Source organism: Enhydra lutris, unplaced genomic scaffold, assembly GCF_002288905.1.
Source record: "Enhydra lutris kenyoni isolate GAN:26980312 unplaced genomic scaffold, ASM228890v2 scaffoldscaffold54, whole genome shotgun sequence".
NCBI classification, from domain to species: Eukaryota; Metazoa; Chordata; class Mammalia; order Carnivora; family Mustelidae; genus Enhydra; species Enhydra lutris.
The window spans coordinates 1,112,801-1,137,418 of NW_019154138.1; the positions used below are offsets into that span (position 1 = coordinate 1,112,801).

The window sequence follows — 24,618 nt, forward strand, 5'->3', positions numbered from 1 at the left end:
ATTGAGTTCTAGCTTCAGAGCATTGTGGTCTGAAAATATACAGGGAATGATCCCAATCTTTTGATACCGGTTGAGACCTTATTTAGGACCCAGGATGTGATCTATTCTGGAGAATGTTCCATGTGCATTAGAGAAGAATGTATATTCTGTTGCTTTGGGATGGAATGTTCTGAATATATATGTGATGTCCATCTGGTCCGGCATGTCATTTAAGGCCTTTATTTCCTTGTTGATCTTTTGCTTAATCTGTCAATTTCAGTGAGGGGAATGTTAAAGTCCCCTACTAGTATTGTATTATTGTCAATGTATTTCTTTAATTTTGTTATTAATTGGTTTATATAGTTGGCTGCTCCCATGTTAGGGGCATAGATATTTAAAATTGTTAGGTCTTATTGTTGGACAGACCCTTTGAGTATGATATAGTGTCCTTCCTCATCTCTTATTATAGTCTTTGGCTTAAAATCTAATTGATCTGATATAAGGATTGCCACCCCAGCTTTCTTCTGATGTCCATTAGCATGGTACATTGTTTTCCACCCCCTCACTTTAAATCTGGAGGGGTCTTCGTGTCTAAAATGAGTCTCTTGTAGAGAGCATATTGATGGGTTTTGTGTTTTTATCCATTCTGATACCCTTTGTCTTTTGATTAGGGCATTTAGCCCATTAACATTCAGGGTAACTATTGAGAGATATGAATTTAGTGCCATTGTATTGACTGTAAGGTGACTGTTACTGTATATTGTCTCTGTTTCTTTCTGATCTACTACTTTTAGGGTCTCTCTTTGCTTAGAGGACCCCTTTCAATATTTCTTGTAGAGCTGGTTTGGTGTTTGCAAATTCTTTCAGTTTTTGTTTGTCCTGGAAGCTTTTTATCTCTCCTTCTATTTTCAATGATAGCCTAGCTGGATATAGTATTCTTGGCTGCATGTTTTTCTCGTTTAGTGCTCTGAATATATCATGCCAGTTCTTTCTGGCCTGCCAGGTCTCTGTGGATAGGTCCGCTGCCAATCTAATGTTTTTACCCTTGTATGTTACAGACTTATCCTGGGCTGCTTTCAGGATTTTCTCTTTGTCGCTAAGACTTATAAATTTTACTATCAGGTGATGAGGTGTGGACCTTTTTTTATTGATTTTGAGGGGCGTTCTTAGCATCTCCTGGATTTTGATGTTTGTTCCCTTTGCCATATTAGGGAAATTGTCTACAATAATTCTCTCAAATATACCTTCTGCTCCCCTCTCTCTTTCTTCTTCTTTTGGAATCCCAATTATTCTAATGTTGTTTCGTCTTATGGTGTCACTTATCTCTCGAATTCTCTCCTTGTGGTCCAGTATTTGTTTGTCTCTCATTTGCTCAGCTTCTCTATTCTCTGTCATTTGGTCTTCTATGTCACTAATTCTTTCTTCTGCCTCATTTATCCTAGCAGTAATAGCTTCCATTTTTGATTGCACCCCATTAATAGCTTTTTTAATTTCAACTTGGTTAGATTTTAGTTCTTTTATTTCTCCAGAAAGGGCTTTTATCTCTCTGGAGAGGGTTTCTCTAATATCTTCTAGGCCTTTTTCGAGCCTGGCTAGAACCTTGAGAATCATCATTCTGAATTCTAGTCTGTCATATTACCAATGTCTGTATTGATTAGGTCCCCAGCCTTTGGTACTGCCTCTTATTCTTTTTTTTTTTTTGTGGTGAGTTTTTCTGCATTGTCATTTTGTCCAGATAAGATTTGCTTTTTCCTCCTCTGGAATTCCGCTGTTCTCCTTGGTGAGTGAAGTTGGTCTTGGCTGGGTTTCTTGTTGATCTTCGGGGGGAGGGGCCTGTTGTAGTGATTCTCAAGTGTCTTTGCCCCAGGTGGAATTGCACTGCCCTTACCAGGGGCCCGGCTAAGTAATCCGCTTGGGTTTGCTTTCGGGAGCTTTTGTTCCCTGAGCGCTTTCCGTAGAGTTTTGTAGGATGGGAATGAAGATGTCAGCCTCCCAGTCTCTGGCCCGGAGGTGCCGAGAGCTCGGGGTCCCGCTCCTCAGTGCGCCCTCAGAGAAAAGCGCCCAACCGCCCCCATCTGCCTGGCCTCTGGTCACTCTTGGAGGAAATCGCTCAATGGGTCGCACTTGGAGAAAAGTGCCAGGTCGTTTCCATCTCCGTGGCCTCCGGCCGCGCTCCAAGCTCACCCAGCCTGCAACCAGTTCAAGGTAACCCTGAGCTGAGAGCTCACTCCTTGGCTTTGTCGCTGTTGCCGGCTTCCCCACTCTAATACCTGCGAGCTCTGCAGCACTCAGACACCCCCAGTCCTTCTGTGACCCCACAGGATCTGAGGTTATGCTGACCCCGCATGGGCTTCCCCCTGGTTTAGCCTCTGGAGCGATATCCCTCCATGGAGCAGACTTTTAAAAGTCCTGATTTTGTCGCCCTTGGATTTTATCCATAGTTGCCACAAGGAGCTACCAGGTGGAACGGGATTCCAGTACAACAGTATAACAGCAGTTGACGCCATTGCTTTCATGCTTGTTAGCACTCCATGAAAAATGTCCTGTCTCAGAAATCTATCAGAATTTAGTATCAGGAAACACTTTGTCTCCCCTTCATGAATTGGTTTCCTTTCTTGAGAGAATGTAAATACACTATTTTGAGACCAGCTTTTTTGAACATAATTTACATACTATATCTTAACATATTCAAAGTTTAAATGCAGTGGTTTCTAATTTATTCACAGAGTTGGATAACCATCACCACAATCAATTTTAGAATATTTTCATCACCCTTCAAAAACCTCATGCCTAGTTACTCCCCAACCACCCCTAATCACTTCAGCCCCAACACTGGATACTCCTTAATCTAGTTTCTATCCCTGTAGATTTGCCTATTCTGGACATTTTGTATACCTTGAATCATATAATACCTGGCCTTTGCACCCTGTTGTCAAGGTTCACTGATGTATTGTAATTCTTTTTATGGTCAAAAAACATTGCATTGTATGTATATACCACATTTGATTTTTCCATTTATCTGGTGATGGACATTGGAATTGTTTCCATTATTTTGCTTTTATGAATAATGCTGCTGTGAACTTTCATGTACAAGTTATTGCTTGACATTTGTTTTCATTTCTCCTGGGTATATACCTAGGGGTAGAATTGCTGAGTCATTTGGTAACTCTGTGTTTAACATTTTGAGTAATTCCAGACTGTTTTCTAAAGTAACTGTACCGTAATGCATTCTGTCTTAACAATGTATGAGGATTCCAGTTTCTCTGCATCCTCTCCAACCATTGTTCTTATCTGCTTTTTGATAATAAGCATCCTAATGAATATGAAGTGGTATCTCATTATGATTTTGATAACCATTTCTCAAGTGACTTAATGTTGTTGAGCATCTTTTCATGAGCTTACTGGTAATTTGTGTATTTTGGGGGGGAAGTGTCAGTTCAGGTACTGTGGCCATTTTTAAATTGCGTTCTCTTTTTTTATTGAGTCACAAGATTTTTTATATATATTCAAGACAGAAGTCCTTTACAAGATACATGATTTGTAGATATTTTCTCCCATTCTGTGGGCTGTTATTTTACTCTTTTCATGGTGTCCTTTGAGGTCCACAAGGTTATAATTTGACAAAGTTCAATTTATCTCATCTCTTCTTTGTTACTTATGTTTTCATTTTGTAGTTTTGCCCGCCTTGAATGAGTTTGAAAGTATTTTCCCTACTGTTTTGGAAAAGTGTGTGAAAGATTGATTTTACTTCTTCTTTAACTGTTTGGTAGAATTCCCCAATGAAGCCATCATGTTCTGGGCTTTTGTTTTTTTGTTTGTTTTTCCAGGGTCTCAGTCACTTGTTAAAATCTGTTTATTGGGGTGCCTGGGTGGCTCAGTTGGTTAAACATCTGCCTTTGGCTCAGGTCATGATCTCAGGGTCCTGGAATTGAGCCCTGTGTCTCTCTGCTCAGTGGGGAGTCTGCTTCTCCCTCTCATTCTCCCTCTGTGTGCTCTCTCTCAAATACGTAATTAAAATCTTTAAAAATAAATAAATAAATATAGTTTATATTAGATTATCTAAATTATTGGCATACATTTGTTCATGGTATTATCATATACTCCTAAAGGTCAGTGATAATGTTCGTTACTTCCATTCCTGATTTAATAATTTGAGTCTTCTTTTTTTATTGTTCAGTCTAGCTAAAGTTTTGTCCACTTTTTAAAAATTAACATATGGTGTCCCTGGGTGGCTCAGTGGGTTAAAGCCTCTGCCTTTGGCTCAGGTCATGATCCCAGGGTACTGGGATCAAGCCCCGCATCGGGCTCTCTACTGAGCAGAGAATCCACTTCCCTCTCTCTCTCTGACTGCCTCTCTGCCTACTTGTGATCTCTATCTGTCGAATAAATTTTAAAAAAAGAATCTTAAAAAAATAAATAAATAAAAAAGATTAATCTGTTTAAAATTAACATATAATGTATTATTTGCTTCAGGGTTACAGGTCTGTGAATTATCAGCCTTACATAATTTATAGCACTCACCATAGCACATATCCTCCCCAATGTCCATAACCCAACCACCCTATCCCTCCTCCCAAACCCCCAGCAACCCTTTTATCCACTTCTGAGCTTTTCAAGAATCTACTTTTAGTTTCACTTATATTCCCTCTTGCTTTTCTCTATTTTATTTCATTAACTTCTACTCTAATCTTTACTATTTCCTTCCTTCTTCTTGCTTTTGATTTAGTTTTCTCTTTTCATCTGCTGTCTTAAGATGTAAAGATAAGTTACTGATTTGAAGTTTTTCTTCTGTTTAATATAGGCATTTATAGCTCCAGATTTTCCTCTGAGCATTGATTTAACTACATCCACAAGTTTTGGTATATTGTGTCTTCATTTTCAATCATCTCATCAGAACATGTATTAGAAATTATTTTCTAATTTCCCATTTGTTTTCTTCTTTGATCCATTGGTTATTTAGAAGTATGTTAATTTCCATGTATTTTGAATTTCTAAAATTTCTTCCTATTGACTGATTTCTAATTTTATTCTATTGTTGTCAGAATCATACTTTGTATAATGTTAACTCTTTAACTCTTTAAATTTATTGAGTATTGTTCTATGGCCTAGTATATGGAAGATATTCTGTGTACATTGAGGAGGATATATATTGTGCTCTTGTTGGATGAAGTATTCTATTGCCATTAGATCAAGTTGGTTTATAGTGTTGTAAAGATGCATTTTTGACAATGTCATTTCCCTTCTTTTTTTTTCAGCTGATGAATTAATCAGCCCTAAAGACATTGATCCTGTCCAGCGCTATGTCCCACTACAGAATCAGCGTAACGTGAGCATGCGGTTTTCCAATCAAGTAAAGAGATTTTTTTTTCTTAATTTAGACTCATCTGGAGACATTTAAAGATTAATTTTAAAAGAAATTTTATTCTGAATGGGTTTTTATTTCTTTTTCTGAGGGCAAGGCTTTTCTCTTTTCTGGTTAGTTAAGATTTACTTGTGGTAAAAGATTACTTGTCAATGAAGAAGTATGAGTCAGATGTGTCAACAGGATGTCTTCCAGGCAGGCATTTTCATCTTCACAGTGGTTGAGTTTAAGGTGTTAAATGCCTTCAGGAGGATACAGTATGTATGTGTGGGCAAGAGGATATATGTGGGGGAAGTGGGTCCCATGAAAGGCCCTGTGCTTAATGTCTCCCCATTTCTATGTCTCTGTGACAGGACTGAGTGACTGACAGAGTGTTCTTAGTTATTTGGTGACATGTTGGGTGAAGGAATAATTTAAAATTTTTTACACTTAGTAGCTATGGATTCAGACTGTGTTGTGTCAACAAAATAAGTGTTTGCAGGATCAGCAAGATTGATGTTGATTTGAGCAAACCCTCAAGTATTAAATGATACCAGTAATGAGGACTGTTAAAATGAGAATGTTGTGGATTCGGGAAACTGCCTGAGGAGAAAGGGAATGAACCTGAGTGTGTGCCTGGGATTCTAAGCAGTTTACATTGATTTAATAAGAATCACAGCACTTCCAGAAGATATGCTTATAAAATCAAAATGCTTCTTTTGGGGTGCCTGGGTGGCTCAGTTGGTTAAGTTTCCAGTTCTTGATCTCAACTCAGTCTTTACCATGGTCGTGAGTTTGAGCCCTGCAGTGGGCTCCATGCTGGTCATGGAGCCTACTTAAAAAACAAAATAAAACAAAACCCAAAATGCTCCTTTTATTTAAAAAAAATATTTAAGAAAATATATATATATATACACATACATACATATATGTAATACACACACACACACATACACATACACAAATAAATCCTTGTTTTAATGAGAGTAAAGGAGAGCCAACTAGGTCCTTTGGATTCTGTCACATTATTTCTCTCTGTTTCTTTTGCTGGTCTTCAACAAAACATGTAATTACTCTGAGTGGTTTATAGATGAGAAGTTACTGAGAAGTTATTTGGGAGACTCATAAATAAAGGTTAAGATTTTCTCAAGAACGTGAAATCCCTATGTTAATATGTGTTAGAAATTTTTCACTGGCCTGTTGACTCCTGTATAAGGTGAGGATTTGGCCTTTATCTTAGTTACCACTAGTGTCAGTGCAGTACAAGGATACATTCTGTACAAATCTGAGATATGAATTTTACTTGAAAAAATGGTAAAATAAGGAATACATTTAACTTCCTATTACCCAGTGCTGTGACTCTGAGCCATTTTTAGACTAGTGTGTGTATCATTTACATAGCATTTCACGTGTATTACCCACTTCTGTAGGGCAATGAAATCACAAAGACTTTTCTAGAAAATAAAGTAATAGATTACAGATTCGAGTTGTGGGGATAGGAACCAGAGAGCATCAAAACACATAACTAACAAAATCAACAATTTAAACAGTTATATAAGGAAGGCTGTGGCTCTGTGTAATTTTTGACAGGCAGAATGCTTCCAACTCTTTCTCTCCCATTCAAGAAAGCTTATTAGAGTACAAGTGAGTGAGAGTGAATTTTATAGGTTTATTTTTTATATTGAAATCATTTTCTAATGCTGCTACTAAATTATCTATACCCTGCTCCCCAGGTGAAGCCACATCCTACATCAGAGACTTACTATAGGATAAGGACAAGGGCTTCTCTCTTTCAGCTTCATGAGGATTACATCTGTGCAGAGTTGTGTACAGTTTCTGAGAAAGAGATAATGGGAGGATTGGCAGCAGAAAATTGCTAGGAGCCATCATGCCCCACCCTGTTGGCAGCTTGGTTGTAGTGATTATAAAGTGGTGAGGTGCCTTTGCCACTTTCTTGGCCATTTAAGCAGTAGCCAAGACCAGACATGACCTCGTCTGTTGCTGGGACTGGGTGGCATTGACTGATGAAATACAGAAGTCAGACGTAGACCTCTCCTTAAAATGTTGATGTCAGGGGCACCTGGGTGGCTCAGTGGGTTAAAGCCTCTGCCTTCGGCTCAGGTCATGATCTCAGGGTCCTGGGATCGAGCCCCGCATCGTGCTCTCTGCTCGGCGGAGAGCCTGCTTCCTCCTCTTTCTGTCTGCCTCTCTGCCTTCTGCCTACTTGTGATCTCTGTCTGTCAAATAAATAAATAAAATCTTTAAAAAAAAATTGATGTCAGAGACCTCTTGGTCATTATTATTATTATTATTATTTAAGATTTTATTTATTTGAGAGAGAGAGATAGCAGGGGAGAGGGAGAAGCACGATCCCTGGTAAGTAGGGAACCCGACATGGGGCTTGATCCCAGAACCCTGGGATCCTGACCTGAACCAAAGGCAGACACTTAACCAACTGAGCCACCCAGGAACCCCTCTCTTGGTCATTATTGACCAGGTCAGACTTTGCAATTAACTTATCTGTGGGGATTGACCAGATGCTTTAAACCCTACTAAACAGTGGGAAAAATAGAGAAGAGTAGTAAAGTTCAGATAATTTCTGGAAGTGAGAAAAGTCCCTGACTTTGAAGGAAGATATGTCAGAGGTCCCTGTTTATCCTTTGCCTCAGTGATTCACTAGATGAACTCAAAGGATTTAGAAGCTCTGATGCTTACAGTTATGGTTTATTACAGGGAAAGGATGCAAGATAAAATCAGCAAAGGCACTCAGGGCAAGTCTTGAGGAAACCAGGCATAAGCTTCCTAATGTCCATTCCCAGTGGAATCATGTGAGACACAATTACCAGCGATGATGTGTGAAAACACGTGCAAAGTGTTGCCAACCAATACTTGCTCAAGCTTGAGTGTCCTGGGTTTTTATTGACAATCAGTCATGTAGGCATGTAGCACCTACATGATTGACGTTGGTTTTTCAAGCTCTAGCTCCCTAGAGGTAAAAAACAAAAACCAAAAAACAAAAAACAAACAAAAAAACAGATGTTCACCATAAATCACATTGTTGATGATAAACCTTCTGGACAAACTGGTACCGTATGGTCCATGGCCTTAATTAAGCATGCAAAAACACTCTTATCTGACAGATCCTTCCAAGAAGCCAGCCAAGGCCCCATCCTGCAAATATCCCTTTCTTGGGATTGTTCAGAGTTTGAACAGCCCAGGTGTGCTGAATCAATGTATTCCTCTACAGAAAGGTATGGCAGAAGGAAGTTTCTAGAATCCAGAAAGCAAGGAGAGTGCCATAACTGTAGAATTGTCCACTCCTTCAGGTATACATAAGGCTATTGGCAAATTGTGGTATCATCTGAGATGACCTTCCTCACTACTCTGTCACTAGTCAGAAATTGCTGTTTCTTTTGATGTTACTTAGAGAATAAAACAAATCCCCTTTTATAAGTCAGTTTAGAGGAGTAGAAAGAAAAGTATTTTAAACAACAGCAGATATACTTTATAGTATTGTGAGATTTTGACCCTACCCCCAGAAAAACCTCCAAAACCCACCTTTTGGAGATCTTCGAATGTCAGTTCCTAGGGACCAGAGAACATGTTTCATTTATTTTTGTAGCTTTAGTACCTGTGATAGTATCATAACACCTATTATATAGAAGGTAGTCAGTGTTTAACTTGAATGTTTGAATGTACTTGAAGGTATGTGTGGGAGGAAGGAATGTCATGGGAAATAGTGGACTTCTCACGCAAATGTCCCTAAATTTATATGCTAACATCTTTCCTAATATTTAAACTTGGATTTCCAACTACTTGGTGGTCATTTCTCCACAGATCTAGTATTTAAAATCCAACATTTCTGGGTATATACTTATCTCCAGCTCATCTAGTTGTAGACATTAAATATGTACAGGTTTTGCATGTCAATCATATCTCATAAAGTTGTTGAAAAATAAAACATATTCTTTTTTTTAAAACATATTCTTTTAAATGAATTCCAAAATTTTAAAAAAATTTTATTTTAACTCTAATTAGTTAATATACAGTGTTATATTAGTTTCAGGTGTGCAATATGGTAATCAACATTTCTGCAGATCACCTGGTGCTCATCACAGCAGGTGCCCTCCTTAATTTTCGTCACCAATTTAACCCATCCCCCACTCTCCACTCCGGTAACCATCAGATTGTTCTCTATCATTAAAAGTCTGTTTCTTGCTTTGACTCTCTCTCCTTTTTGTTCTCATTTTTTTCCCTTTGCTTGTGTATTTTGTTTCTTAAATTCTACATATGGGTGAAATCATATGGTATTTGTCTTTCTCTGACTTATTTCACTTAGCATTTTATTGTCCAGTTCCATCCATGTCATTGCAAATGGCAAAATTTCATTCCTTTTTATAGCTCAGTAGTATTCCATTGTGTATATATACCACATCCTATTTTTCCATTCATCAGTCAATGGACATATGGGCTACTTCCATAATTTGGCTGCTGTAAATAATGGTGCTATACACATAGGGGGACATGTATCTCTTTGAATTAGTGTTTTTGTATTCCTTGGGTAAATACCCAATAGTGCAATTGCTGAATCATAAGGTAGTTCTGTTTTTAACTTTTTAAGGAAACTCCACACTGTTTTCCAGAGTGGCTACACCAGTTTGCATTCCCACCAACAGTGCACGAGTGTTCCTTTCTCTCCACATCTTCACTAACACCTGTTGTTTATTGTGTTTTTGATTTTATCCATTCTGACAGGTGTGAGGTGATATCTCATTGTAGTTTTGATTTGCATGTCCCTGATGAGCAAAAACACATTTCTAATACCAAATGTGTTATCTTCTCTCTTCACATCTGCCCCTCTTCCCATAGTGCTTGTCTTGGATAAGGACATTGCTTTCAGTGGTCCCTTCTCATGCCAGTAGCTTTTCTGTTCAGATGGGTCTCATATTGGCTCTGCCTTCACAGTAGCATTCATATTTTTCTCTCCATATTTAGTCCCACTGCCACATACCACTTAGACTTGATTACAACTCAGTGGCATGGTTTTAATACTCTCTCTCTCTGACTCCAGCCTCTCTGTTTATTCTCTGTGCTTGAGAATACATGATCTTATAAAGTTGGGTCCATTAGTGGAATTTCCTGCTTAAAAGCTTCCATGATGGGCACCTGGGTGGTGTAGTCAGGCAAGCATCCGACTCTTGGTTTCGGCTCAGGGCATGATCTCAGGGTTGTGAGATACAGCCCCATGTCAGGCTGTAGACTGTGTGTGCACTTTCCTTCAGATTCTCTCTCCCTCTCCCTGAGTGTTCTCCCATTTGCATGCACTCTCTCTCAAATAAATAAATAAATCTTAAAAAACAAAAAGCCTTATTCCTTATTCCTTGACTCCTTACTCTCCTCAGGATAGATTCTAAACTCCATATCCTGACATTTGAGGCCCTACAGAGCAACTCAGTTTCTTGTTTTGCAGTTTCTCCCATTTTCTCCCAGTCCTCCTATACTACAGTCTCAGCAGATATGCTGAGCTAATAAAACAACTGCCCTCACCCACTCCTGGGACTCTACACTCAGTGCAACCTTCATCCCAAAGCCTGGCCTTTTTTTTAGTCAGAATCCTTAAAATCCAAGCCCCAGACAGAGCCTCTTTTTTTGAATACATATAAAGATTGTATAAATGCATTCTGTAAGAAGTGAAATACTGCAGCTGAGATTACAGTGCAATTGCATTACATTACTTTGGGAGTGTTGGCCATTCCACCATTTCCTGATCTCCAGAAAAGTTTTTTCTTTTTTAAACCATACCTGTTTTCACTTCTGTCTCCAAATTTCTGAATAATGTAGATGTAACTCTTTTTGCTTGATATTTTACTTTTGTAGAGTTTCTGTTGTTTGTTTGTAAGGGGTATACCTCAACCGCCCATCCATCTTAATCTCCTAATATGGAGTAGTAATTTTTAATTCTTCTATTTATCACTTTTGCTACCTATACATTGTAATGAAACTATATTTTGGGGATCATATCCTTTTGAGAACTTGTCTTTATTTTTGGTGTCCTAAAATTTCTATTTTTATGTGGGTCTTGTTTGCATTTTCTCTGCTTGGCACTTGGGCCCTTTCAGTTTGTGACTTTCTTCAATGGTGGGAAATTTCTTAAATTATTACTTTCCTTTTTCTATTCTTTCTGTTAGGATTCCTTTATTAGTCAGATCCTAGTCCTACAGGAATGATCTCCTGAATCTCTTCCCTTTTTTCTTTTTTTTCTGTTTCTTTGTTTGTTTTTTTTTTGTTTGTTTGTTTATTTGCTTGGTTTGCTTTTTGGATTTTTTTTTTTCAATATTCAGAGACTCTTCCTTAACTTTTTGTTCCAGCTCTTCTGCTGAATTTTTTTCAAAGTTATATTTTTAATTTCTAATAGCTCATCTTTGTTCTCTAATTATTCCTTTTATAGCTTCCTGGTTTTTTATTTAAAATTATTATCACAATTGTTAGCAAATTTACACAATCAAAAAATCTTGAGGTGTCAATTTAATAAAAATTTTAATCTCACCACGGTTATTCAACACAGTACTACAAGTCCTAGCAACAGCAATCAGACAACAAAAAGAAAGAAAAAGGTAGGTATTCAGATTGGCAAAGAAGTCAAACTCTCTCTCTTCGCAAATGACATGATACCTTACATAGAAAACCCAAAAGACTCCACCCCTAAATTACTAGAACTCGTACAGCAATTCAGTAATGTGGCAGGATACAGATCAATGCACAGAAATCAGTTGCTCTCCTAATCACTAACAGTGTAACTGTAGAAAAAGAAATTAGGGAATCAGTTCCATTTATAATAGCACCCAATACCATATGATACCTTGGAATAAATCTAACCAAAGAGGTGAAGGATCTATACTCTAGAAACTACAGAACACTTATGAAAGAAAATGAAGGAAGACAAAAAAAGGTGGAAAAACATTTCATGCTCATGTGTTGGAAGAATAAACATTGTTAAAATGTCTATGCTGCCTAGAGCAACCTATACTTTCAATGCTGTCCCGATCAAAATAACAATGGCATTTTTCAAAATGCTGGAACAAACAATCCTAAAATTTGTATGGAACCAGAAAAGACCCTGAATCGTCAAGGAAATGTTGAAAAAGAAAAAGCTGGGGTTGTCACATTGTCTGATTTCAAGTTATATTACAAAGGTGTGATCACCAAGACAGCATGGTATTGGCACAAAAACAGACACATAGATCAATGGAACAGAATAAGGAGCCCAGATATGAACCCTGAACTGTATGATCAACTAATCTTCGATAAAGCAGGAAGAAATATCCAATGGGAAAAAGACAATAAATGGTGCTTCAATAAATGGTGCTGGGAAAATTGGACAACTATATACAGAAGAATGAAACTTGACCATTCACTTACATCATATACAAAGATAAACTCTAAAAGGATGAAAGACCTCAATGTGAGACAGGAATCCATCAAAGTCCTAGAGGAGAACACAGGCAGTAACCTCTTTGACATCAGCCACAGCAACTTCTTTCAAGACACATCTCCAAAGGCAAGGGAAACAAAAACAAAAATGAACTTTTGGAACTTCAACAAGATAAAAATCTTCTGTACAGCAAAAGAAACAGTCAACAAAACAAAGAGGCAACCCATGGAATGGGAAAAGATCTTCGCAAATGACACTACAGACAAAGGGCTGATATCCAAGATCTAGAAAGAACTCAAACTCAACACCCAAAGAACAAATAATCCAGTCAAGAAGTGGGCAGAAGACATGAACAGACACTTCTTCAAAGAAGACATACCAATGGCTAGCAGACAGATGAAAAAATGTTCATCATCATTAGCCATTGGGGAAATTCAAATCAGAACCACATTGAGATACCACCTTACACCAGTTAGAATGGCAAAAATTGACAAGGCAAAAAACCACATATGTTGGAGAGGTTGTAGAGAAAGGGGAACCCTCTTACACTATTGGTGGGAATACAAATTGGTGCAGCCACTTTAGAAAACTGTGGAGGTTCCTCAAAAAGTTAAAAAAAGAGGGCGCCTGGGTGGCTCAGTGGGTTAAGCCACTGCCTTCGGCTCAGGTCATGATCTCAGGGTCCTGGGATCGAGTCCCGCATCGGGCTCTCTGCTCGGCAGGGAGCCTGCTTCCCTCTCTCTCTCTCTCTCTCTCTGCCTGCCTCTCTGTCTACTTGTGATCTCTCTCTGTCAAATAAATAAATAAAATCTTTAAAAAAAAAAAAAAGTTAAAAAAAGAGCTGCCCTATGACCCAGCAATTGTACTACTAGGTATTTACCTCAAAGATACAGATGTAGTAAAAAGAAGGGCCACATGCACCCCAACGCTCATAGCAGCAGTGTGCACAATAGCCAAACTGTGGAAAGAGCCAAGATGCTCTTCAATGGATGAATGGATAGACGATATGGTGCATATTTACAAAAGAATATTACTCAGTCATCAAAAAGGATGAATACCCAACTTTTGCATCAACATGGACAGAAGGAGGAGATTTTGCTGAGTGAAATAAGTCAAGTAGAGAAAGTCAATTATCACATGGTTTCACTTATTTGTGGAACATAAGGAATAGCATGGAGGATATTAGGAGAAGGAAGGGAAGATGAAGTGGGGGAAATCAGAGGGGGAGACAAACCACGGGAGACTGTGGACTCCAGGAAACAAACTGAGGGTTTTAGAGGGGAGATGCGTGGGGGGATGGGTTGGCCCAGTGATGGGTATTAAGGAGGGTACATATTGCATGGAGCACTGGATGTTATATGCCAACAATGAATCATGGAACACTATATCAACAACTAATAATGTATGGTGGCTAACATAACATAGTAAAAAAATGAATTTAAAAAAATTTTAACTTTAAAAAAATTATTTCATTTATTTATTTGACAGAGAGAGAGAAAGAGGGAGGGAGAGAGAACACAAGCAGGGGGAGTGGCAGATGGAGAAAGAGAAGCAGGTTCCCTGCAGAGCAAGGACCCAGATGTGGGGCTGGATCCCAGGACCCTGGGATCATAACCTGAGCCTAAGGCAGACGCTTAAATGACTGAACCACCTAGGTGCCCCCCAAGTTTTTTAACTTTTAATTTTGAATAAGTATAGGTCCACAAGTAATTGCAAAGAAATACCCAGAGAGAGCTTTTGAATTCTTCACTAACATTCCACAACGTTAACATCTTATGTAACTATAGTACAACCTGAAAAACAGAAAACTGTTGTTGATACAATTCATAGAGCTTGTTCACATTTTCAGTTATACATATACTCATTTGTGTTTGTGTGTGTATAGTTCTGTCCATTTTGATTACATGTGTAACTTTGTGTAACTACCACCACAGTCAATATACTACAATGTACCATCACCATATTATCCTAAGACTTCCTTGTGTTACCCTTTTACAGTCACTGCTCCCTCACTGCTCTCCTTAACCCTAGGTAACCACTAATCTGTTTTCCATTTTATAATTTTGTCATTTCACAAATGTTATATAAATGGAACTATATGGTATATAACCTTTTGAATTGGCTTTCTTCCCTCAGCCTAATTCCAAAGAGATAGATCCAAGTTACTGCATATAACAAGTTTGTTCCTCTGTATTGCTGAGTAGTTTTTCATAGTATGACCATACCATTGTTTCAAACCTTTCATCTGTTGAAGGACATCTTGTGGATTACTTAAATTTTTTTAGAATTCTATTTTGATTTACTTAAAATGTTATTTAGTATATTGATTTTTAAAATTTTCTTAGTGATTCCTCCAGGAATTACCATATACATAGCTATATAAAGTCCCACTGGTGTCAGTATTTTAGTTTGAGTGAAGTGTAGAAACCTTATTTCCATTTAGTTTTTGTTCCTTTTTTACTTTTTAAATATATTTTTAAAAGTATTTCCTCTGCACTTATTGAGTAGCACATCAGATTGTGTGAAAAGTTTTGCTTCAACCATAAAATTTTATTGAAGGCATTCACGAGGTAAGTCTATTGTGCTTATCTCAACTTTTACCATCCCCTTGTTCTTTTCTTTCTGAATATCCCAGCCTTTTTCTGTTATCATTTTCTTTTTGTTTAATGCTCTTTTTTTAGACTTTATTTGTGAGTAGTTCTGCTGAACATAATTCTTAGTTTTCCTCTGTCTGATAATGTCTTTATTTCCCTTTCATTCCTAAAGGTACTTTTGTTAGTCACAGAATTTTTTGATTGACAGTTGTTTTCTTTTAGCACTGAGAATTATTATGCTACTTTCTCTGGCCTCCTAGTTTCAGATGATAAATCCTTTGTCAGTTCAAATTTGTGTTTTATAGTTAATATGCCATTTCTGTCTGGCCAGCATCTCCTCAGTAGAAGGCTAAGAGGCACCAAGCTCAGCTGATGTGGGTGGATCAGCCCACTCACTGGTTCCCCAGGTGTGGAACAGGGGTTGGGTAGACTTGTCACTGCTGTGAAGCTCTGCTGAAGGCAGATCAGCCTGACTGCTGGTGCACTGGTTGTGGAGTGGGGGTTGAGATGGCTCTCAGAGCTTTGCTGCTGTTATTGTATGTGAATTGGATTGCCCACTGAAGCGCAATGTACGGAGCAGACATCAGGACAGTTCATAGCTGATGCTATGATCCTTTTGGCCCACCAGTGGCCTGTGTGAAGCAGAGGTTGGTGGGCCCACTCCAGCTTTGAAATTTCTTCTGAAGGCACATTGGATAACTAATTGGTTGGGAGCTCAGCGGAGGCGCTATGGTTGGATCCCCCAACTCAGTCTCTGTTGTGCTTCCTGTTTTCTAGTCCTTTAGCCAGAGAGAATAGACTTTAATTGTTTTTCTTTTTCAGTTTATGCTTGTTGATTGTGTTAGGTCACAGGCCTCTCTGGTGTTCTGCCCATATGTGGATCTCAGAAATCTGACCACATTGCGTCAAGTCCTGACATTCTTAGCCAGTCCAGCCTGACTGCTTCTTTGCAAATCCCAGAGTCATCATTATCCATTAAATTATTTTCAGGGTGAATAATTGTATTAAGAGCAGTAGGGAAAACTGAGTCTAGGCCATCATGTTTCCACCTCCCTTTCTTTAGATAGTTTATCTTCATATGTCTTTCTGTGAGTAGAAATTAGAGTTAAGATTTCTTCTGTTTCTTGAATCATCTTTTTCTCCTTATTTAAAGCTTTATTGAGATATAATTAATCCTACCCAGTTCACTAATTTAAAGTGCATAAATCAGCAGTTCTTAGAATATTCATCAGAATTAATTTTAGAACATTTTCATCACCCCCAAGAGAAACTCTGTGGTCTTTAACAGTCACTCTCCACTTTCCTCTACTTTTCTCTTTCTCCTTACCTCAGCCTTAGACAACTACTAATCTACTTTCTCTCTGTATGGATTTTCTCTATTCTGGAGATATCACATAAGAGGTTTCATATAATATGTGGTATTTTGTGAGTTGCTTTTTTCACTTCACATAATGTTTTCAAAGTCCCTCAATGTTGTAGCATGTGTTTGTATGCCATTCCTTATTATGGTTGAATAACATTCCATTGTATGTATATACCACATCTTATTTATCCATTCTCCTGGTGGTGGACATTTGGATTGTTTCCACTTTTTGGCTATTCTGAGTAATGGTGCTGTGAAATTTGTACAAGTTTTCATGTGGCATGTTTTCATTTTTCTTGGATATCGTGGAATTGCTAAGTCATATGCTAACTCTGTGTTTAACATTTGGAGGAACTGCCTGGGCTGTTTTCCAAAGTGATGACTGCACTATTTTGCACTCCTACCAGCAATGTATGAAGTTTCCAATTTCTCTATATTCTTGTCAACATTTGTTATTATCTTTTTGATTATAGTCATTTTAGTGGATGAGAAGTAGTATATCATTGTGGTTTTGATTTGCATTTCCCTAGTTACTAATGTTGTTGAGGATCTTTTCATGTGTTTATTGGCAATTTGTATATATATATTCTTTGGAAAGTTGCCTATTAAGGTACCATGGTCATTTTTAAATTGGGTCACTTGTCTTTTTATTATTGTGTTGTAAGTGTTCTTTATATATATATGTCCTGGATATCAGTCCCTTATATGATTTGCAAATACTTTCTCCTATTCAGTGGACTACCAGTCTTATTTCTTGATTGTATTGTTTGAAGCACAGAAGTTTTTCATTTTGATGAAGTCTAATTTGTTTTTTCTTTGATTTCTTGTGTTTTTGGTATAATATCTAAGAAACCATTGCCTAATCAAGGGTCATGAAGATTTATGCCTGTTTTCTTCTAAGAATTTTAGAGGTTTAGTTCTTACATTTAGGTCTCTGATCCATTTTGAGTTAATTTTGTATATGGTGTGAGGTAGGCATTCAGTTTCATTCTTTGCATGTGGCTATTCAGTTGTCACAGCACCATTTGTTGAGTTTCCAAAGCGATTTTTGTCTTTTTTCATTACTGTGGTGCAATATACATTACCTAATATTTCTCATTTTACCATTCATAAGTATAAAGTTTGCTGGCATTAAATACATTTACAGTGTTGTATAACCATCACTGCTATCTGTACTCAAAACTTTTCATTATCCCCAACAAAACTCTTTTTTTTTTAATTTTATTTTTTATAAACATATATTTTTATCCCCAGGGGTACAGGTCTGTGAATCGCCAGGTTTACACACTTCACAGCATTCACCATAGCACATACCCTCCCCAGTGTCCATAACCCCACCCCTCCTCTCCCAACCCCCCTCCCCCCATCAACCCTCAGTTTGTTTTGTGAGATTAAGAGTCACTTATGGTTTGTCTCCCTCCCAATCCCATCTTGTTTCATTTACTCTTCTCCTACCCCCTTAACCCCCCATGTTGCATCTCCTCTCCCTCGTATCAGGGAGATCATATGATAGTTGTCTTTCTCCAATTGACTTATTTCGCTAAGCATGATACCCTCTAGTTCCATCCACGTTGTCGCAAATGGCAAGATTTCATTTCTTTTGATGGCTGCATAGTATTCCATTGTGTATATATACCACCTCTTCTTTATCCATTTGTCTGTTGATGGACATCTAGGTTCTTTCCATAGTTTGGCTATTGTAGACATTGCTGCTATAAACATTCGGGGGCACGTGCCCCTTCGGATCACTACGTTTGTATCTTTAGGGTAAATACCCAGTAGTGCAATTGCTGGGTCATAGGGTAGTTCTATTTTCAACATTTTGAGGAACCTCCATGCTGTTTTCCAGAGTGGTTGCACCAGCTTGCATTCCCACCAACAGTGTAGGAGGGTTCCCCTTTCTCTGCATCCTCGCCAGCATCTGTCATTTCCTGACTTGTTAATTTTAGCTATTCTGACTGGTGTGAGGTGATCCCAACAGAACTCTTTACCCATTAAACAATGAGTTCCCCTTCTCCTCTTCCTCTAGCCCCTCATAACCTCTATTCTACTTTCTGTCTCTATGAATTTACCTATTCTTGGTACCTCAAATAAGTAAAGTCATGGAATATTTGCCTTTATGTTTTTGCTTATTTCACTAAGCATAACGTCCAAGATAATTTTTATGTTTCCTTAATGTGGTGGTTCTCTTTCACCCTTCTGGTTATTTTGTCATATATCTGGTAATTCATTTACCTGCTTATGCATTACTATGATAGACAGTCTGGTTATTCTCAATATATTAATTAGTCTCCTCCACCCTCCACCTCAACAAGAGGTGAGGAGGATATGATTGGAAGCTTTGTCTCTCAGGGATCTGGTGGGAAGCAAACTAGACCCTCACCACCTTTACCAAATGCCAAAATGTGAAGGGCTTTACTTTGAGGAAGCTATTGCCTACACTAGAAGCATTAACTTACCACAGCCAATTTGTTCAATATATTAAGAGAGAACCCTGTTTTATTGATGACTGTAGTTCCCTATGTGGGGCATGGAGCTGGCTCCTATGGCCTTCAATCAGTTACATGTTATGCCCCAATCCTCCATTGTAACTAACTGCAAACTAAGTGCCCCTGTGGAGCCCCTCTTTTTGGTGGGTCACCTCCTACACCTGTGGCAGCATTTTGGTAACACTCTGGTATGTTGGTATAGTTTGGGTTATATAACCTTCTGGTACTGTACTTTATTCATTAATGCACTTCCATTTACCATCTTTTGTACCGGAAATGTACTGATGTACTTCTTTGATGGCCCTCTTTCTATGCATTGCTATGGCTTTAGTCTTCTATGTTTATTCTAAATATCTTTGTGGTCATTTCTGTAAGGCTAAAGAGAGATAAGAATTGAGTATATGCACTCACTTTGCTGTCTAGAACCAGAAGCCTAGGCCTCACCTCCTATGCTTGAGTCTTATCTCATTGTTGTTAAGTATCTTTTCTCCATCAACACTCTGTGCTGCTTCAGATCTTGCTTGATGACCTTAACACTGGGATCTGAGCAGAGTAGGTGTTCATTAAGCAGTTGTGATGGCCACAAGTAGATGCAAAACAAGTAAATTAAGTGTGAAAATTATTCAAATTGCCTGGTATAGAAACATTTAAAAGAGAATAATTTACCCTAAACTGTTAGTCTGTCCTTTGTTCTTATAAGTAGGGTAATAGTGTCTGTTTCACTTTCCCTGCTTTCTTATGTCACATTTGATTTGGAAAAGATAAATTATATAAAAGACCATATTATCCAATCATCCCATAGATTACTCCCCAAAAGCAAGTCTTGTGGGTTTGGAAACTATGCCATTAAGTCTGCCTTCCTATAGTCTTCTTCATACTCTATGTTACAGCACTTGCCACACTACTGTAGCTGTTAGTTAATAAGCCTGCCTCTGGGGCAGTGGTCTTCAGCACAGAGAATACATCATATTCTTGTCTTCTAGGGCAAGAAAAGGGAAATGAGAGAGATGAAAATAACCAGTATTCATTGTGCTCCTGTTTATAGGCACTGTTCAAAGTGTTTTATAGTATTGTGTGTGATTTCAACAGTCTTCTGAAATAAATATTATTATACTAATTTTACAGATAAACCTCTCAGAGAGGTTTAGTATTGTTCCAAGGTCACACTTTTGTCAAGTAACAGAACCAATATTAAGGTGTTAACTGAAGAAGGAAAGTAGGAAGAGATGTCAAGCATTTGGAAGCAGTGATTTTCATAATGGTGTGAAGGAGTTAACAGAGGAAGTAGCTTGTTTCCTCAGCAGCCTGCCTTAGTATCACATCACAGAAAAATAGTTGCATCCGTGCCTTTAGAACACTGAGAGGCCTGTGGAAATGATCTGAAAATCAAGTGCAAAGATGTTACATTAGTACAAAATGTAGACTGGTATACATTATGATGTATAACATTTATCATAGTAAGGGAGTCTAATTGTTAATTTCTTCTCCTTGTTAGCATTAGGATGAGACCAAGTACACAAGTCTAACCATTAGTAATTTAACTAGGGATTTCCCTTTTCCTTATCCAAAGGAAAGTACTTTCAAGAGGTTAGCAAGCTTCTTTTTTGAGTGGTTAGTCCCCTCTCCTTTCTCCCTAACTTGTTTCCTACTGGGGGTCCATCATTTTCTGTTGCCTCGGTAATTCTGGTGCTGGCAACCTACTGATTATCTGTGAATGAAATTTTCATTGTTCACACTATAGAGCCTCTGCTATTTTAATATGAGATAATGGTTGCTTGAAGGTGGTGTTTGTTTCCAGCCTTTGCTGCTCCTTCATATTTGGAAGAGGTCTAATTACTGCGTGAACTAAGCAGCTGGCTGTGTATATTTCACTGATTCTGTATTCTGCACTACAGTTGTCCGCTGGGAATAAGGTAACTCTGTAGAGGACATCTGTTTATAGCAACTGGGTGGTGGGTTTCTGGGGTTGTGTAGCAAATTGACTTTATTTTAAAATATGTGTTATGCTAATCAGAACACAGAGGATTTCTGGTAAATAGGAAAACACACTTAATTCTTTATGGCAGGATTTGCAGGATTCTATCTGAAACTAACATATTTAACAGGTTATAGCATAAGACCAGCCAGGAATTGGGTTTTTTTTTTCTTTATTTTTAAGTTAATTTGAGAACAATTGAGCTTGTTTCATGACATAGATGTTGAATGCAACAGAATTTTTACATAAATAAGCCATTCCAATATCAAACAAAGAGTCATAGACAAAAAAGTACTCTGATATTAAAACGTTATTTTAATATTCAAGGGTACAAATAGGAGATTTTTATTGCTGCCTAGCAAAACAATTAAGTGCACAGCTTCTGGAAACACAGTCCATGGGTTTGAGTCCAAGCTTGGGCAAGTTGATTAACCTCTGTGTTACTTAGGTTCCTTACATGTAAAAATCAGAATATTATCTCAAAGAGTTAATACAGTTTAAAAGCTTAGAATAGTTCCTGGTTTATAGTTAAGTACTCAACAAATGTTAGCTCTTTTTTAAAAAAAGATTTTATTTATTTATTTATTTGATAGAGATAGCAAGAAAGGGAATACATGTGGGGGATTGGGGAAGGGAGAAGCAGGCTTCCCACTGAGCAGGGAACCCAATGAGGGGCTCAATCTCAGGACCCTAGAATCATGACCTGAGCCAAAGGCAGACACTTAATGACTGAGCCACCCAGGTACCCCAAATGTTAATTATTTTTATTTGCATGTTGACAGTTCCACTTCAGACATAGTAGTTAATCAAGGTGCCCAGTATTTAATCAAAAGAAAAGGTACAAGGTTTTGTTGTTATTAACATGGTTCATGGTGGAAACTGAAACTATGAGAGCAGACAATTTTTGGAAGGCCAGGCCTGAGGCTTGGTTCTTTGCCAGGGTATGGGGAGTGCAGATGTTGAAAATAAAGGGATGTGCAAAAGAAGGGCAGAACAAAGGCATCTGGCAAGAAGGTAAAACAGTATCACTGAGTGAGAAAGTATGGAGGATCTTGACTTTGAGACAATGGTTCAAGAAGGCAAACTACCTAGTTGACTTGGAGGAATAGCACAGCACTGGCAGAATTCCAGGTATGAGTCTTCAGACCTTGCATGGTTCACCTGTGGGGTAATCTGGGGAAGGTCTCCTAGTGTATCTCTAATACAGTTACAGTTCTCTAATCTATAAAACTATTTGGCTGGGTATGATTCATAAAATTCCTTCTAGCACTTCTGTTGCTGGCTTCCATGATCCTAGGTTATTGGTAATCTTTGAGTGATTTTAGTGAATAGTGTGCCCAGAAGCCAGATTGTAGGGAGTTAAAGAGTGATTAAATGGTAGAAGACCATCTGTTCAGGAACTGAGTTTGCTCCAATCCAAGAAAGGTTATAAGCTTCTCCTAATATAGTAGATTCATTATATAGTACTCCTACAATATGGACTTATACCTGCTTCCCTTTTCTATTCTTGTTTCAAATCTGTTCACAGTTTTTAAAGGTTTATTAATCTTCAGTGATTTAAGGAAATTTTGCATGAGGCTCAGTTTTATTTGGTTCAGTTCATTCTAATGCTCCCAAATAGTTTAGTCAGTTTAAGACATAATTTCTACTTAAAGGATTAAAAAAGCTCCACTTCATTAGCTTGGCAAGGAAAGAAAGTGTTTGTGTGGGACTAAAAAGCCAAATTTATCTACAAGCATGGGAATAAATTTGAGTACTCAACAGAAGTTCTTGTGATTATCATAATAAAACAGAATAAAATAGTCAAGGCATCAAAAATGCTTCTGAAAGCCTAGCCTGCATATGCTATAGCTACATAGAGGTTCTATTCAGGTAATACTGTTTGTAGTCTTTAAGGGAAATAAGAGTTTCCTATCAACTAATATTTATACCATGGGCAATGAAAATTTAATGCCTTAATCAAAAATATCCAGAACTGTGAAAAATGTTAAATTGGGAATAAAAAACTGAACTTAAACACATTTAGTATTATCATTCTAATTAACCCACTGAACTTATTAAAAGTTCCAATAATAGACATGAGATATGAAATATTTCATCAACAAGATCAAGACTTCTTTTAGCTATGGCTGAAATATAAAAGAAGAAAAATAGATCCGAGTAAAAAAGCAAGGCTTTTAGTCCAAAATAAAGGTGTATAGGAATATTATGATCCAATGTTATTTTAATGAACCTACTGCAGGTCTCAGTTTATGCCTCTGCTCTGGTCCAACCCCATGGGCCTACTTATATTCCTGGCATTTTACTCTGAGAAAAAAAATCATATTTTCTCAAAAATATAAATAAATTTATGAACTTATCTGTGACTTGCCTACTTCCCCCTTTTTTCCTAATTTTGAACCTACTCACAGTTTTTATTTTTTTTTTAAGATTTTATTTATTTGACAGAGACACAGCAAGAGAGGGAACACAGGCAGAGGGAGTGGTAGAGGGAGAACAGGCTTCCCACCAAGCAGAGAGCCTGATGTGTGGCTTGATCCCAGGACCCTGGAATAATGACCTGGCTGAAGGCAGACACTTAACAACTGAGCCACCCAGGCGCCCCTCCGATCACAGTTTTTAAATGTCTGTTGATCTTTGAAGAAAACCTTACCATTTAGTCCTATTCTAACCCCTTCTTATTTAATGAGCCATTTTACAAGGAGATGCCCTCTTCTAAATCAGAGGACTGGGGTTTAGGAGCCCCTACCTCCCCAAGGAGTGATGTTCTCTTATGAGGTCCTTAGAGAGTTCTAGGTATTTTTGCCATTGTACTGGTGAATAAAATATGAGTATTTTTGATCAGCTACTTGAAGCAATATTTTACATTTATGTCATAATTATCATGATAGACCAGATCATGTGTGTTGAAGCACCCTTGAGAAAATTCAGCTTCACTTTTATCATTTTCCGTGACACCCAAGCTTTGAATCTGAGAAGTAGACTAACACATTTAATATGCCAATTAAAATGGATTGATCTACTTTGACAGTCTTTGGAGAAAAGGCCAATATGAAAGGAATGCTTTTTAGTCATAATAAGAGCTTATTTTCCAAGCTGCAGAAGTTCTAAATTTAGGATGAAAGTCAGTACTTACTTACTAAATCATGTACATATTTATACAGATCTCAGTTACAAACATGTACACTTGTTGGCCTCTCATTTTTCAAATTAATGAAGAAAAGGGCTCATATTTTGTTTTCTGAAAATACAGGTGTATAAAACTTTTGCACAAATTATTTTCCAGAAGATTAAAGAACACCACATACATATGTGATATATTTTTATTTTTATGAAGGTGACATAGTATAGTGGCTTTATATGATACAGGATCAGCTATTAAACCAGTCTCACCTGCTGATTAACTGTGTGACCTTGGACAATTTAATTGATCTTTCTAAGCCTC

General features: G+C 37.7%; 1 protein-coding gene across 1 annotated transcript in view; it reads left to right on the forward strand.

The window, feature by feature from the left end:
• Positions 1-24,618, forward strand: part of LOC111157377 (phosphorylase kinase regulatory subunit beta) — a 240,406-nt gene that overhangs the window by 148,754 nt on the left and 67,034 nt on the right. Inside the window, exon 14 of the mRNA XM_022518739.1 lies at positions 5,235-5,329. Coding sequence (XP_022374447.1) covers positions 5,235-5,329 — 95 coding nt within the window. The remainder of the gene's footprint in view (positions 1-5,234; positions 5,330-24,618) is intronic.